Raw genomic sequence first — 14,719 nt, forward strand, 5'->3', positions numbered from 1 at the left:
TATTTCCTAATGGTGGTGGACTTGTTTGAAGAGAGGGGTAGATTTTCCGTGCCAGTTCCCCAGGATTAACTGAAGTTTATTTTGGATAAGCTTATTCCACAATTGCCAACCAAGTCACTGATGGAATATTTCCCACAGAAAATATGATTTGCCTTCAAACACTCATTAAAATAAAACACGGGACAAACAAACAGGCTAAACATGCAAGAAGGAGATTGAAGTGGTGTTAGTTTGCTTGCCCAATTTCTATTGGGTAGATAATTTCTTATATTCAGGGATGAAATGTGCATTTATGTCCTTCAAATAGTAAACAAGTCACAGGACAACAATTACTTTGGAATGATGGTTTCTTAGAAAGTCGTGTACCTTCGGTGGGCAGAACTTCCTCTTCTTCAGGAAGAATGATCCGTTTTTCTTCTACTTTCTTAGGCACCTCAGGAACTTAAAAGATAGTGATTGTTTTAGGCACTTAAATGCAAGAAGCAAAGAAGAATAAAGACCAAGTTTCCCATTTTCAGCACCACAAAGAGTAAATATCACAATGTATGTGCACAAGTTGACATTGACATTACACAGACTCAGTTAATGAGAAAAGAATGAAGAGGTTTGTGGTTTAAGATTGAGAGTCTATTCCAGAGATCTTCTGTCTTTTATTCCCAGAGCCTCTACGTTTTCAGGAAGAGCAATGGGTACCTCAGAGCTGCTCTCTTAGGTACTTCTGATTCTTTAAAGATACGTGATTTTAGTAGTTTTACATTTTACAAACAACATAGGTAAAAACAACAACAACATCAAATACACCAACACAAAGAGGAAAAATTGACTTAACACAAACATGGTGCCACAGAGTCATGAATGACAAGTGTCAATGACAAGCAACACATGGCAAACATGTATGTTGAACGTCCTGGGTGGCAGCCCCACAGTTCAACATGGGTGCAGCAAACACATCCCTGTCACGGGATGAAGTACCTTTGGCTGGAGGAGCCACTGGTTTCTTAACAGCAGGAGGCACCTTCTTTTCCAGTTCAGGTTTCTTAGGTACCACAGGCACTTTAAAGATAGTATTTTATTTTGTAATTGTGGTTTCACAAACATGATGACAATAGACACAGCAACAATATGAGTTGTGTTACAAATGTAGAAATGGGTGGCTTTTACAGGTGAAAGTGGGATTTGCCTGGGAGTAGCAGTACCTGGGGCTGGAGGAGCCTCCTCTTTCTTGGGAACGGCCACTTTCTTTTCTGGCACTTTCTTCTTGAGCTCAGGCACTTTAAAGACAGCATTTCGTGGTAAGAATTTATATTGACAGACAAAATAGAGAGAGAAAACAAGGAGTGCACACACAGGAAGACCAACATGCAACAGGATAGGTATGCAATATAATACGGAGCCCAAAGGTGGGACATGATTAGGATTTCTATAGCAAAGGAGCAGCAACATATTTGATTATCAGAGGATGGCGCTGTCATTTCATCCATTTAAATAATCAAAAGGAATTTGTTAAATCTCATCTAGTAATATTCCTGAATCCTTAAACCCAGAAAGGGATCAGCTTTTTCATTTCATTGAGTATATGACTACCTAGCCTGTGGAAGGATTATGCTTGTTTTAAGTAGCAATGCCATGATTTTTTGCAGAAAATATCATTGACTTTTAAGGCATAAACACATTCATTATGTCTTGTATTATGAGTTGACCAAATCTGTCAAATTTGGATATTATTCCTTTAATGATGGAATACTTTTACAACATACTTTATTGTATCCTCACGTTAATATCTGAACCCACAGGTGATGCATAGTAACATCGTAACTTTATAGAAGAGCAAGTTGAGGTTCAGACTGGATAAAGAACTTACTCAGAATACTACAGCAAGGTATAAAGCCAAGGCTAACATCAAAACCTGTCAAGCTTCCATATATATACATATTTCAAGATGTAGACCATTACTCAGTTTTTGAAAAAATACATTAATCTTTCTCTTTTCTTTTCAGCTTGGCATTACAAAGTCATATAGAATAAAGTAGCCTAACAGAAATTGCCTAAAGGGTGAAATTTTGAAATATTTATTGATCATATTTTAAGTAAGTTTTTATCTGTAGATAATGTAGCCTTGCAAAAATATTTCCATGAAAATTATGATATTTAATGAAATTATCAGAAATTGGCACAATACTTTCTTTTGTTGTACTTGCATACTGTTTTGTATCCAATGAAAATAAATGGGTATTCCTGAACCATTTTATAAATATAATTTTCCGTAGCACCTAGTTGTACTATAATTTATCTGTGCTGGGTGGACAGCGTGTGTTCACTCTGGGGAGGTGGAGCCTTCTGTACCTTTGGGTGGTGGTGGAGGTTCCACTTTTTTGGGAGCGGGAACAGGGACTTTCTTCACTGGTACAGTTTTCTTTGGCACTTCAGGCACTTCAAAACATTTCATTGTAAGACATTAAAAACTAGAGGCACAGTGTTGTATAGATAACAAAAAGACACATGAGAATAAGACCACAAACAACTCATAGCACACGATTTGGAAAGACATTTAGCCAATTTAGCATAAACACAAAAAAAAACATGCAGGTACTTTAGAGTAGACACACAAAAAAGACTCAGATAAAGAAGACATAATAAAGAGAGTGGACACACTGGGAAAATTTCTGAGATTTACACGGCAAACAACAGGCAGTAGCCTCAATACAACTGGAGACGAACAAAAGGACGGAAAGAATTCAACACAAAGGAGTCTCTGCTGATTCCAAGAAGAGCTGCTGACCTGGCGCTGGCACTGGAACCTTGGGTCTAATTTCTGGAAGCACCTCCTCTTCCTCAGGCACAAACTCTTCCTCCTCAGGAGGAATCTCTTCTTCCTCAGGTACAAATTCCTCCTCCTCAGGAGGAATCTCTTCTTCCTCAGGCGGAACTTCCTCTTCAGGAGCAATTTCTTCTTCAGATACAACTTCCTCCTCCTGAGGGAAGGCTACAGGAACTGGGACAGCTTCACGTTTCTTGGGCACTTTAAAGATACATACTGAATCGTACCAGCATCCCTTTTATGTAAAATACCCACAACAATAGGACAACACAGAAAGCAAGTATTCTGGGACACAAAGCATCGACGATCATCAATACGAATATCATCAAGCGTTAATTACAATTAGTGATGCTGAAGAACACCAGTGAAGCCTCATTTTGCCCTGGGTCTGTTATTAATGTACCTTTGGTTGGTGGAGCTTCCATTTTTTTCAGAACAGGTGTTGGTTTCTTTTCTTCTGGGATGACCTTCTTGGGCAACTCTGGCACTTTAAAGATATTATTGGTCTTTAAGAATGTGTTCTTTTAAAATGTCTTAGAGCCATTGACACGAAAAACAATCATGACATCCTCGACATATTTCTAGTAAGACAGACGCTTCTCAGGAAGGTGTAATATTAAGGGAGAACTGTATGTGGGCAGACCTCCACGTGAGGTCTTTCTGCAATCCTTAAGGGATGATATGCCGTACCTTTTGCAGGTGGAGCCTCTACTTCTTTCGGAGCAGGAACTGGTACCTTCTTCTCAGGCACCTTCTTCTCTGGCACAGGCTTCTTGGGTACCTCTGGCACTTGAAAACATTTAGAGAAACATTTCACAAAACATAGAAATGCGTAATCCAAGCTCAGTTCCAAAAAGATTAAAATAAGGTAATAAAAAATTGACAAAGAAATTCCAGGAAGCATTGTATTTTAAAAAATAAAATCTGTTGTTCTCCATAAAGAAGTAATATTAAAGAGTTGCATCCCTGAAGAGCACTGAATTGAAAATTAATTTTTTACTCACATGCAAATGTGACATTTTAAAAATGTCGCAACATTTTAAGTTTATGTACCTGTGGCTGGTGGAGCTTCCACCTTTTTAGGAACTGGTGCTGGTACCTTCTCCTCTGGAACAGGTTTCTTGGGCACTTCAGGAACTTGAAAGATATCAAGCAGGGTTAGTGTCGCATTTTTCACCCATAGATAAAAATCCAGCAGTTAACATCATAGAAACATAGAAACATCATAGAGATTCAAACAACTTCACTTTAAGACTGAAGATAATAACAGCCACAAAACACAAGCCAGAAAATGCACAAAAATTAAAATAAAAACAAACAGTATAAAAGCACGAACTGATGATAAGGACAAAACATGATGCTTGATAAGTGATGGTTTCCCATTTTGACATTGCATAAAAGAATTTCTTTTACACTGGGAACTTTGTACTACAGAGGAGGAACCAAGCAATAAGCATGAATAAATATGCTTTCATGGCCAAATTCAGAGATGAATACATGGTACACTGCCCTTTTGACCAGTTGAGTGGTTCTTGCCTAGGCATTGATAGTTGCAGAGTGACAGAGATGGAGAGGGAGAGAGAGAAGGGAAGAGTAAGAGAGGGAGAGGGAGCAGAGAGTTTGAGAGAGCATCTATCTACTGGTTCACTCCCATAATGGACACAATAGTGAGGGATGGGTCAGGCTAAAGCTAGGAGCCAAGAACCCAAATCAGGTCTCCCACATGGGTGGCAGGAATTCAAGTACTTGAGGCATTATCTACTACTTCCCTGGCACATTAGCAGGGAGCTGGATCCTAAGTGGAGTAGCCAGGACTCCAACCAGTACTCTGATATGGGACACAGACCTGCCAAGTGGAAGCTTAACCTGCTGAGCACAACACTTGCTCCAGGCACTGATGTTAATGAACATTGTCATGGTGGAAAGCAATGCCATGGCTCACCAAGTTATTCTACATGGGCAAGTTATTACAGTATTACACTGCTAGGTTATAAAGGAATATACCTTTAGCTGGTGGAGCCTTCTCTTTTTTAGGAATAGGCACAGGAATCTTCTCCTCTGGCTTCTTAGGAATCTCAGGCACTTTAAAGACATTGTTTACTGTTAAGTTCTAGCCACTAAAACAAGACCTCCACACAAAGCACATTCAATGCTTTTAACAATGGACAGCAACACATACAGGCTTTGTACTCAGAAGATAACTATTTAGAGGCAGATAAGATCTCCCCTATAGCTCTCATTGGATTGGTGGTATACCTTTTGCTGGTGGGGCTTCCTTCTTTTTGGGAACAGGAACAGGTTTCTTCTCTTCTGGAACAGGTTTCTTGGGTACCTCAGGCACTTTAAAGATATTATAAAGAATTTTGGGAATGTTGCAGAAAAGATGTAAAATATGAAAAGCATCTACAGATATCAGACTCCAGCACAGAAAAATATCTGCTTCTAAAATAAGAATTGGTCACTGGTGCTAATAGCCCCCAGAATCTGGCCATGCCAGATAGTTAGACTCCAAAGGAACTGCTGGACATCTTTGCCTTGCAAGAGACACAATCTACCTTTGACTGGTATGGGTGGCACCACTTCTTCCTCAGCTATGACCTCTTCTTCTTCATGAATGTATTCTTCTTCCTCATGAAGGTATTCTTCCTCGTGAAGGTACTCCTCTTCTTCATGAAGGTACTCTTCTTCTACAAGATATTCCTCCACATGGGATACAACTTCCTCTTCAAAGGCAACCTCTTCTGGTTCTCGCTTTTTAGGCACTTCTGGTACTTTAAAGATTTTAAGTTGGACATTTTCCAATTACTCAACAAAATTAAGACACTTTAGGAACACAATCCCATTTACAAGAAAAGAAAGACTAGGTTTTCCCTTTCCCATAAAAGAACTTCACACATAGAACTACACACGAACTCAACACCAAAGAAGACAAACACCCATTCAAAGGAGTGGCATTAGGTACCTCTGACAGGTGCTGCTACTTCTTTTTTAGGGACAGGTACTTTTTCTTCTGGGACAACCCTCTTGGGCTTCATGGGCACTTGAAATGTTAAGTATAAGAAAACTTCAGTGTTGGAAACCAGCCAGACAATGCTTGCTTTGTTGTATTTTAAATAGATAGAACACTTTTGTAGCTGTATTTACTATGATAGAAATGCAACTGTTCATCCCCAAGAAAGTTTGTTAGCAATGGAAGCAAAATGAACCTCTCAGAAATATTTACTCAAGTAAGTGTGAGCAAGCAAAGCCTAAATGTCATGGATGTTTAGTGTTCAAATATGTCTCTGTAAGAAACATCCTTCAATGAGAAGCCATATTTACTCCTGGGTTAGCACACTTCCTGAATTACAGGAGGTTACTTCATATATAGCATAAAGCAGGGAAAAAAATGGCTGGACACTGACCTATTTTTTTTAATCTTTAATATTATTTTAGAATAAACAGTTAATCACACTTTGGCAAATAGTATTACACCATTACATCGATTTAGGTAAATCAGGAATATGCCAAGTGGTCATTGATTTTTAAATCTAAACACTGTATTTTGTATGTACTATAGTCATGGGGTAGGACACAACCATTGTAAAAGAAGACATAGACATATTTTCAAATAATTTTTCCTCTTACAGGTAACATTATCCTCTTATCTTGTATTTACTGATTATTTACATCCAACATTCTCTTAGAATTAATTTAAAAGACAGAAAACGACAAAGTAAAGAAAAACACAGCTACACTAATTTCAAAAGACATCTTATAAAAGACCATAATCTAAGAAGGAAATCATTATACCTTTAGCAGCTGGTTCAGCCACTTGCTCTTTTTCACGTTTGGTAATTGAAATACGTATTTTTTCCTCAACAACTTTCTTTGGTTCTTCAGGCACTTTAAAGATATTAATTATCAAGGAGCATTAAAACCAATCCTAAGAATATTGTATAACAAATAGACACGGACAACTGAAACGGAAGACTTGGGAACTGAATGATTTGTTCAGTGAAAACAGAGCACATCAGACAGGACAGTAAGACGGTTACAGAATATAAGTACCAACGTTGTTTGGGTACTTATTACTCTGTGATGTACCTTTGGGTGGTGGAGGTTTGAGTTTCTTAGGAATGGGAACTGGTACTTTTTCTTCAGGGACAGGTTTCTTCGGCACTTTAAAATATTAACATTAAGAAATCTCAAAACCAGTTTTCTCAAGAGGTAATAAGAGCAAAAAGTTAAGAAATACAATATACAACCTAATTTCCAAGTACACATCATTGATACGCTGCCACACATGTTGATAGTAGACAGACAGGCAGGAAACAAAGGTCTCATAACTGGTAATATTGTTCTTACTCTACCTTTAGCTGGTGGTGCCTTGGGTTTTGTGGGAACAGGTTCTTCTTGCACTGGCTTTACTGGGATAGGCTTCTTGGGTTCTTTGAAAATACACACGGGTACTTAACGTTAGACTTTGGAACACAGGCCAAAAGTATTTCTTAAATGGAATCAAAGAATCATAACATTATGTCTTACATGTATAACAAAGTCATAACCTCAAATGGCAAGAAGGTCCCTCCAGAATTAGCTCTAAAAGATCTAAACAACCTTATGTTACCCTTTCCTCCTGGCTATTTCCTTCAATCAAATATACCTCCATTTTAGCACAGTAAATTTCTCATTTTACTTCCAATATACAAAGTCATGGCTAAAACTCCTCTTTCTATAATATTGTTTTTTTCTTAATGCTGTCTGTAAAACTACAAATTTTCTCAAAGTTGGGCAATTAAACATCAGAAACAGAATTTGGTAAATAATAGTGATTCATTTCAAAATTCCAATTTGAATTGATTCCAAGAATAAAATAAATAAATTCTTTGGAATCAAAACTATATGCTCACACATCTCCTCTACATTCAGTGAAACACAACTATTCATGTAAGCTTTCTTGTCTGTCTTTACTTTTGAAGCAGACATTATCAACTTTTGATGACAGGAATCCTGGAGGCAGTATATTTGCTTAATAGCATATTGTGCTTGAAGATAGTAACAGAATAAAAGATACAGAGATGCCTTTGATCATGTACAAGGAAGTTCACGGGCACCTCAAAATGAACTCTTAACTGTTTGGAAGGAGAAACTTGGAGACATTTGCCGTCTCACAGATCAGCAAATATCAGGAGGGTCGGTGTTTCCAGAATCCAAGTGTAACACTAGCCTTAAGATTTACAGAGCTTTTTTAAATAGAAATTATCCAAGAAAAAGGAATTCTGGATTTACCAAGTGAAACAGAGACTTTCCACATTTCTGTGGGCATCCGACATTTTCCCCTGCCCTGGTGTGTTCTGCACACACTTATTTGGGTTCAGGTTTGCAGTTCTGCTCGTACCTGTGACATACTCTTCATACTCTTCCCGGCGTTCAGCCACCCGCTCCTCATATTCCTCATATTGGTCATATTCTTCCGTTGGCTCATAGTCCTCAAATTCCCTGTAATCATATTCTTCATAGTCCTCATAATCTTCTTCCCGTTGTACTGACACAGTTTCTTCCTCTCGGGTGTAGGACCATTCTTTTTCTTCTGTTACTGTTACTTCTGGAATAATATTGACAACAGGCAGCATTTCATTTGAAGCTCATTTAGGGGTGAGTGTGACTGTGTGTTTTGATGTCACTCCTTTGTGATGGTCTCATGCACTGGTTAAGGGGGACCCTGACTGTTCTTAGCTGCTCAAGATACCAGAAAATGTCCATGTGTTAACTGAGGTTTCAGAGGTTAGAGTCCCTGCCTGGAGTCAACAGAAAGCTCCTAATGTATAGGAGCCAAATGGGAACTAGCGAGCAAGGAGTTGGGTAAGTTTCATGCTTCCTATTGTTTAACTGAGGCATAACAAATGTACCTTTTGCAGCATGAGGTTCTCTCTTTGGCACTTCAATGGATACTTTTTCTTCTTTAACAGCTCTTTTTCTGACTTCTGTCACTTTAAAAGAGTAATTATTAAAAGTGAATGGCAAGATTCTGAACCTATATGTGTTAAGAAAAATCTTGTACGAACAATCCAAAGACAAACAAAAACCATACCAGTGGTGTGTAAACTTTTCATTTAAAAGGCAAGAAAAAGCAACAGACACGGATATAAACATGGTGTAATATACACACGAATACTTTTGTCGTAGCTATTTAATGCTCCAAAGACACTGAATAACTTTAGGACAATCAACTACCATTTATAAGAGAGTTGAAAAAAGAAAACTGAATAACAGAAATAATGACTATCAAATAAGTACAAGCAGTAGACAGAAACTTGTGTTACATAAATAGTTTCTTCACCTTAATTATAAGGTATTTTCATAAGCTCTACTGGCATAAGTAGGCAGTTAAAGATTTAAAAAATGAGAAACGTAGTCTAACATTGTCATGTAAAAAATCATTTTGCAGATGAGTTTAGTATATGGACAAAGAGACAGAACAAACATGTTCTAGGGAAAACTACACATGTTTGGGAGAAGCCTCACTTTTTTTTTTTTAGATTAAAAAGTTTTTGTTAGTATCAGAAATGCTTATTTTTGAAGAAACATAAGATAGCATATTTACATTACTTCATAATATGTAGTTACTTTATTTTCTCTAATGAACCCCATTCCACTAAATTAGTTCTAACAGCTGTTGCTTATTTTGATTTTTTTTTTCTTAAAGTCTATTTACCTTTCGTAGGTGGCTCCTCTTCTCTTCTAGGTTTAAGTTTAGGAAACCTCTCTTCTGGAACAGCTTTCTTGGGTTCCTCTGGCACTTTAAAGATAGATTTCACTTTAAAGAACTGTTTTCCTCATTCAAACCACAAAGATAGTCATAGAGTAGAGACCCCAACATCAAGGACTTGACATCGTCATTATTTTAAACATAAAGCAATGGCTAAAACAAAAACCAACACCCACAGACAGTGCACTTAGTAAAGAGAGCAGGGCAAGTGCCACACTGGGCACTGAAGGGGCGGAAGTACCTCTGGCTCTAGGAGGCTTCTCTTTTTTAGTTACAGCAACAAGAACTTTCTCTTCCTGGGTAATTTGCATGTGCGTCTCAGTCACTTCAAAGACAATTTAAGGATTAGGGATTTATACTGCTTACAGGGGGTTTTAAAAAAATACATCAGCCAGAAAGTCTTGCGATTTTTGATGAAAAGAATTTACAATACACACACAGCTAAACATCACAACAAATAAGAATACTCCACCCAAAGACAAGGCAATAATACACCACTGCCACCAATACACCAATAACATACATCGAAAAATGTGACCCAAAGGACAGCAGCAAGAGGAAGAAAAAGACAAGACAAATGTTTCCAGTTTTTGTGGTGGGGACCTCTTTTACCTTTGGCTGGGGGAGGTTCTTCTGTCTTAATCACTTTGGGAGGAACCTTTTTCTCTGGAACTGGTTTCTTTGGCTCTTCTGGCACTTAAAAGACAGCAGGCAACACAGTCAAACATACAGTAGGAAAACACTAAACAGGTACACATATTTGCTTGTGACTCTTATCAACATTGGAAGAAGACGTCAATTTAAGATAAAAGAACAGACACACATTTTCAAGAACAAAGTAAAATCCAATATACCTTTAGGTGGAGGCACCTTTTCCGTTTTAGGAACGGCAGCGGGAACTTTCTTTTCTGGCACAATTTTCTTAGGTGCTTCGGGAACTTTAGAAAGATGAGGTTCAAGAGCATTAGCTTTCATTACCTAAGCAGTGACATAGAACTCACTTTTTGAAAAGATCACACATAGACACAAACATTAAGACTAGACTCAGCAAAAAATGTTCAGACGTGTGCACCAACAAAAACTCAGACAGTGGTATCAACAAAAGGCACTATTGTAGCTACCAAGACACATGGCGTCACATTTCTTGGAGAGACATTGTACCTTTAGCTGGTGGAGGCTCCTCCACTTTAGCAGGAACTTTTGGTTTTGGAACAATTTTCTTCTCATGCTTCTCAGGCACTTGAAAAAGATTATAAAATATGCTTGTGGAAATGTTCTGACTTTTTTAAAAATAAAAATGTAAGGGATCTTTTTATTAGACATGATATTTATCAATACTTGCTCTACAGGTACTACCAGCTATGTGAGAACATAAAGAAGGGACAAACCAACCAAGGGATAAAGACCCGGAATACCTTCAGCTGGTTCAGCTTCCACTTTCTTAGAAATAAAGTGTAGCTTTTCCTCCACAACATATTCCTCAGGCTCCTCCATCACTTTAAAGACATCAATTTTAAAGAAGACAGATTGTAGTGATTTTCATGTTTAATCTTAGCCATAATTTATCACTTCAAAAAGGGATTCAAATTGCATAAATGGAACTCTGGCCAAATCCCCAATTGTTCCCATTTAAAATAGCCAACGAAGGTAAGTGAAGAGTATAGAAAAAAGGTTTCATCAATTTAACTTTCAAGTGTGTTATAAAGTGTATATATAAGAACACTTATATTCACAAGAATAACAGGAAAAGTATGGGACCACAACTAATTCTCAAGACTAAGTTAACAAGAACACAAGAAACTGAAGGTAAGTTTAAAAAAGAACACTCTAGATTTGAAAGCTCCAGGGCAGAAACATATACACAAGGATTTAAAAGTGAATTGCAAGATGTTTCATGACTTTCCCAAGCCCAAAGCCCAAGCCCCCAGTTTTGTGAGGGAGCTATGGTAGAAGAAGCAGAAGACTTCATACAATTTTTGAGCCTAGAGAAAAGAAAGGTCTAGTGAAACGCACTCTTGCTTTTTATACTGAAAGCAAAGTTAACAGGCCACTCTGGCTTAATGAAGACATATCAGATAGAGTCTTTCCTTTTAGTCTGGTATATTAAAAATAATTTATAATGTACATTGCCCAGAATGGAAATCAGACCTGTGTGATGAGAACTTTTCCAAACATTTCTAGAAAGGATGGGGTTTTCCTTGGGCTCAGCAGATTCCCAGGTTAAGCCCAACAGCATGACCTCTTCCAGGAAGCACAACAACTGGTGGGCTTCCTCGTGGGAATCAGACCCTGGATGGCGCTAGGCCAAGCCCTTATGTTAAGACTAAGCATCTTGGGCCGGCACCGTGGCTTAACAGGCTAATCCTCCGCCTTGCGGCAATGGCACACTGGGTTCTAGTCCTGGTTGGGGCACCGGATTCTATCCCGGTTGCCCCTCTTCCAGGCCAGCTCTCTGCTGTGGCCCAGGAGGGCAGTGGAGATGGCCCAAGTGCTTGGGCCCTGCACCCACTTGGGAGACCAGGAGGAAGCACCTGGCTCCTGGCTTCGGATCAGCGCAATGCGCCGGCTGCAGCGGCCATTGGAGGGTGAACCAACGGCAAAAAGGAAGACCTTTATCTCTGGCTCTCTCTCTCACTATCCACTCTGACTGTCAAAAAAAAAAAAAAAAAAAAGACTGGCTGGCGCCGCGGCTCACTAGGCTAATCCTCCGCCTTGCGGCGCCGGCACACCGGGTTCTAGTCCTGGTCGGGGCGCCGGATTCTGTCCCGGTTGCCCCTCTTCCAGGCCAGCTCTCTGCTGTGGCCAGGGAGTGCAGTGGAGGATGGCCCAAGTGCTTGGGCCCTGCACCCCATGGGAGACCAGGATAGGCACCTGGCTCCTGCCATCGGATCAGCGCGATGTGCCGGCCGCAGTGCGACTACCGCGGCGGCCATTGGAGGGTGAACCAATGGCAAAAGGAAGACCTTTCTCTCTGTCTCTCTCTCACTGTCCACTCTGCCTGTCAAAAATTAAAAAAAAAAAAGACTAAGCATCTTGGATGTCCAGGGACTCTCCCTCCATGTGGAGGAAGGGAGTGTGAAGAACCAGATCTATTAGCCAGAAATATACTTGAGCGCATCTCCTGGTACCATGATTAGTTAATTTGTTAAGGATCTTATTGATTTCTCTTCAAAACAGAGTGACGTTAGAACTTTCTTGGATATATAGCTGTAGTAGAATGTTGGATTTTAGCAGGGAACCCACATATGTCTTAATTCATTGCAATCCTTAAGAAACAACAGAAATTAAATTATAGGCATGGGAACATCTGAATATCAACTCAAGCTGACCACAATTTTATATAATTGTTTTCTCCATGTGTGAAATAAAGAAAAGCCTCAAGTGTTCAGTGTTTCAAACTCATAAAGATGGCTTTGATTTCTGGAATGTAATAAGGTAATGTATTTTCTTGTCCACTTTTAGACAAATTAGTGACTTATAAAATGGGCTGTAACTGGCATTTTCTTAAGTGAAAAGAACAGAATAGAGTAAGATGAAACAGAAAACATTAAAGTATATCAGACATAGTAAGGGTAAGCAATGTTGCGTAACCTGTTTCAGAGATGGATATATATGATTACATTATGTTATATATTTCTGTCTATGGATTGTGGTAAAAACAGGGAAATAGTGATGAGACATTAGGCTCCCAGGGTGAAGTCTGAGCAAATCCACCATGCTGAAGCCAAGTTCTGTCTACTGAAAGGGTGAACAGGATGTATGTTTAAATACTTGCCCCATGTAAATACAAAACCTTTCACACCATATAGCCAGGTAAGAAGGAGAAGACATGAGAAACATTGGATGTTTATTCTAATCAATGTTAATGTTCCTCAACTTTGTGTTTTGATCCAAAGATGGATCTACTGGGGCCAGTAGGTGCCCACTTCAATGTGTATCACTTCACATTAGTCTGATAAACTCTCTGTGAAGGAAAACATCTCAAGACACCAGCTCATCTCTAGCTAATTTGCATTGTTTACCTTCATATTCTGTAACCTCCGCTTCCTCCTCCTCCTCTCTTTCCTCTTCTCTATAAACGGAAACAGACACTCTTTCCTCCTCTTCTGAGTAACTCCATTCTTCCTCTGTGGATATTTTAAAGGGCAGGATTTAATTTAAACTCAGCCTGCAGAAATACTCATACTTAGGTGTTCATACTGATGGAAGACAGTTCTTCTGACTGGTTAGGGCATAGCTACATCAAGTTTCCACAGTTCAAGAAGGAAACTGATGATCTCAGATGAGGGGACAGCATGGCCCAAGACTGAGGAAGTTTTCAAATATGTCCAAGCATGACGTTTTCAAAGCATCCCATTCACTGTTGTAGAATGGTTCAAGATCAAAGTAGACATAAAAAGACTCAGTCTCAGAAGGCTACAACAGGTAGACATGAGCCATTATCAACAAAAGTGGAAATAACTAACAAGGACAAGCTCTAGGCCAAACAATGACATCTGGAAAGAAGAGACTTCGAGGAAACACACACACACACACACACAGACACACACAAACTCATTTCCCTTCTCACTTCTGAGTCTATACCTTCGTGCCGCATGACTTCCACTCTCTGAGAGACAGCCATGGATTGTCTTTCTTCGGCAACAAATCTTTTTTCTTCTACGACAGCTTTCTTAGAAACTTCAGCTTTAAGAAAGCATTAAAGTTGAAGTTTTAAAAGTCATGAATTTTAACAACGCTCTCTTCTTGGAATCTGGGGAAGATTTGCACACGACAGCACTCCCACGAGACCCATGGGAAAACAAGTAACGCATCACTAGTGCATCTACACACAGCTGGATCGGCAGCAAGACAAGGTCAGTACAAGAGAAGACCACAGAACAAGCAGGGACTCACACGCTAAGAGATTCGGGGCAGAGGACTGAGGCAAAGCCTACCTCGGGGAGGAGGGGGTTTCTTAGCCACAGGAACTGGCACTGGAACTTTCTCCTCAGGCACAGGTTTCTTGGGCACAGCGGGCACTTTAGAAACATGAGGGACTTTTAGGACTTGACTGTTGTCTCACGGAAACCCAACATAAAGTACAGTTACACACTCATCACGCATTCGCACCACAAAACGGACCAAGTCATCGTTTGCCTACAAACCTC

General features: G+C 39.3%; 1 protein-coding gene across 1 annotated transcript in view; it reads right to left on the reverse strand.

Annotated features, from left to right (window-relative positions):
- TTN (titin) overlaps window positions 1-14,719 on the reverse strand; it is a 274,245-nt gene that overhangs the window by 142,765 nt on the left and 116,761 nt on the right. Inside the window, exons 122-145 of the mRNA XM_062188546.1 lie at window positions 14,507-14,590; window positions 14,140-14,255; window positions 13,592-13,694; window positions 10,985-11,065; window positions 10,731-10,808; window positions 10,424-10,507; window positions 10,182-10,265; window positions 9,811-9,894; window positions 9,516-9,599; window positions 8,710-8,790; window positions 8,199-8,405; window positions 7,171-7,248; window positions 6,905-6,979; window positions 6,611-6,703; window positions 5,781-5,858; window positions 5,374-5,589; window positions 5,075-5,158; window positions 4,823-4,900; window positions 3,872-3,955; window positions 3,509-3,607; window positions 3,222-3,305; window positions 2,780-3,019; window positions 1,197-1,271; window positions 367-441 (exon numbers count right to left, since the gene is read on the reverse strand). Of these exons, the coding sequence (XP_062044530.1) occupies window positions 367-441; window positions 1,197-1,271; window positions 2,780-3,019; window positions 3,222-3,305; window positions 3,509-3,607; window positions 3,872-3,955; window positions 4,823-4,900; window positions 5,075-5,158; window positions 5,374-5,589; window positions 5,781-5,858; window positions 6,611-6,703; window positions 6,905-6,979; window positions 7,171-7,248; window positions 8,199-8,405; window positions 8,710-8,790; window positions 9,516-9,599; window positions 9,811-9,894; window positions 10,182-10,265; window positions 10,424-10,507; window positions 10,731-10,808; window positions 10,985-11,065; window positions 13,592-13,694; window positions 14,140-14,255; window positions 14,507-14,590 (2,445 nt within the window). The remainder of the gene's footprint in view (window positions 1-366; window positions 442-1,196; window positions 1,272-2,779; window positions 3,020-3,221; window positions 3,306-3,508; window positions 3,608-3,871; window positions 3,956-4,822; window positions 4,901-5,074; window positions 5,159-5,373; window positions 5,590-5,780; window positions 5,859-6,610; window positions 6,704-6,904; window positions 6,980-7,170; window positions 7,249-8,198; window positions 8,406-8,709; window positions 8,791-9,515; window positions 9,600-9,810; window positions 9,895-10,181; window positions 10,266-10,423; window positions 10,508-10,730; window positions 10,809-10,984; window positions 11,066-13,591; window positions 13,695-14,139; window positions 14,256-14,506; window positions 14,591-14,719) is intronic.

Source organism: Lepus europaeus, chromosome 1 (genome assembly GCF_033115175.1).
Source record: "Lepus europaeus isolate LE1 chromosome 1, mLepTim1.pri, whole genome shotgun sequence".
Lineage (NCBI taxonomy): Eukaryota > Metazoa > Chordata > Mammalia > Lagomorpha > Leporidae > Lepus > Lepus europaeus.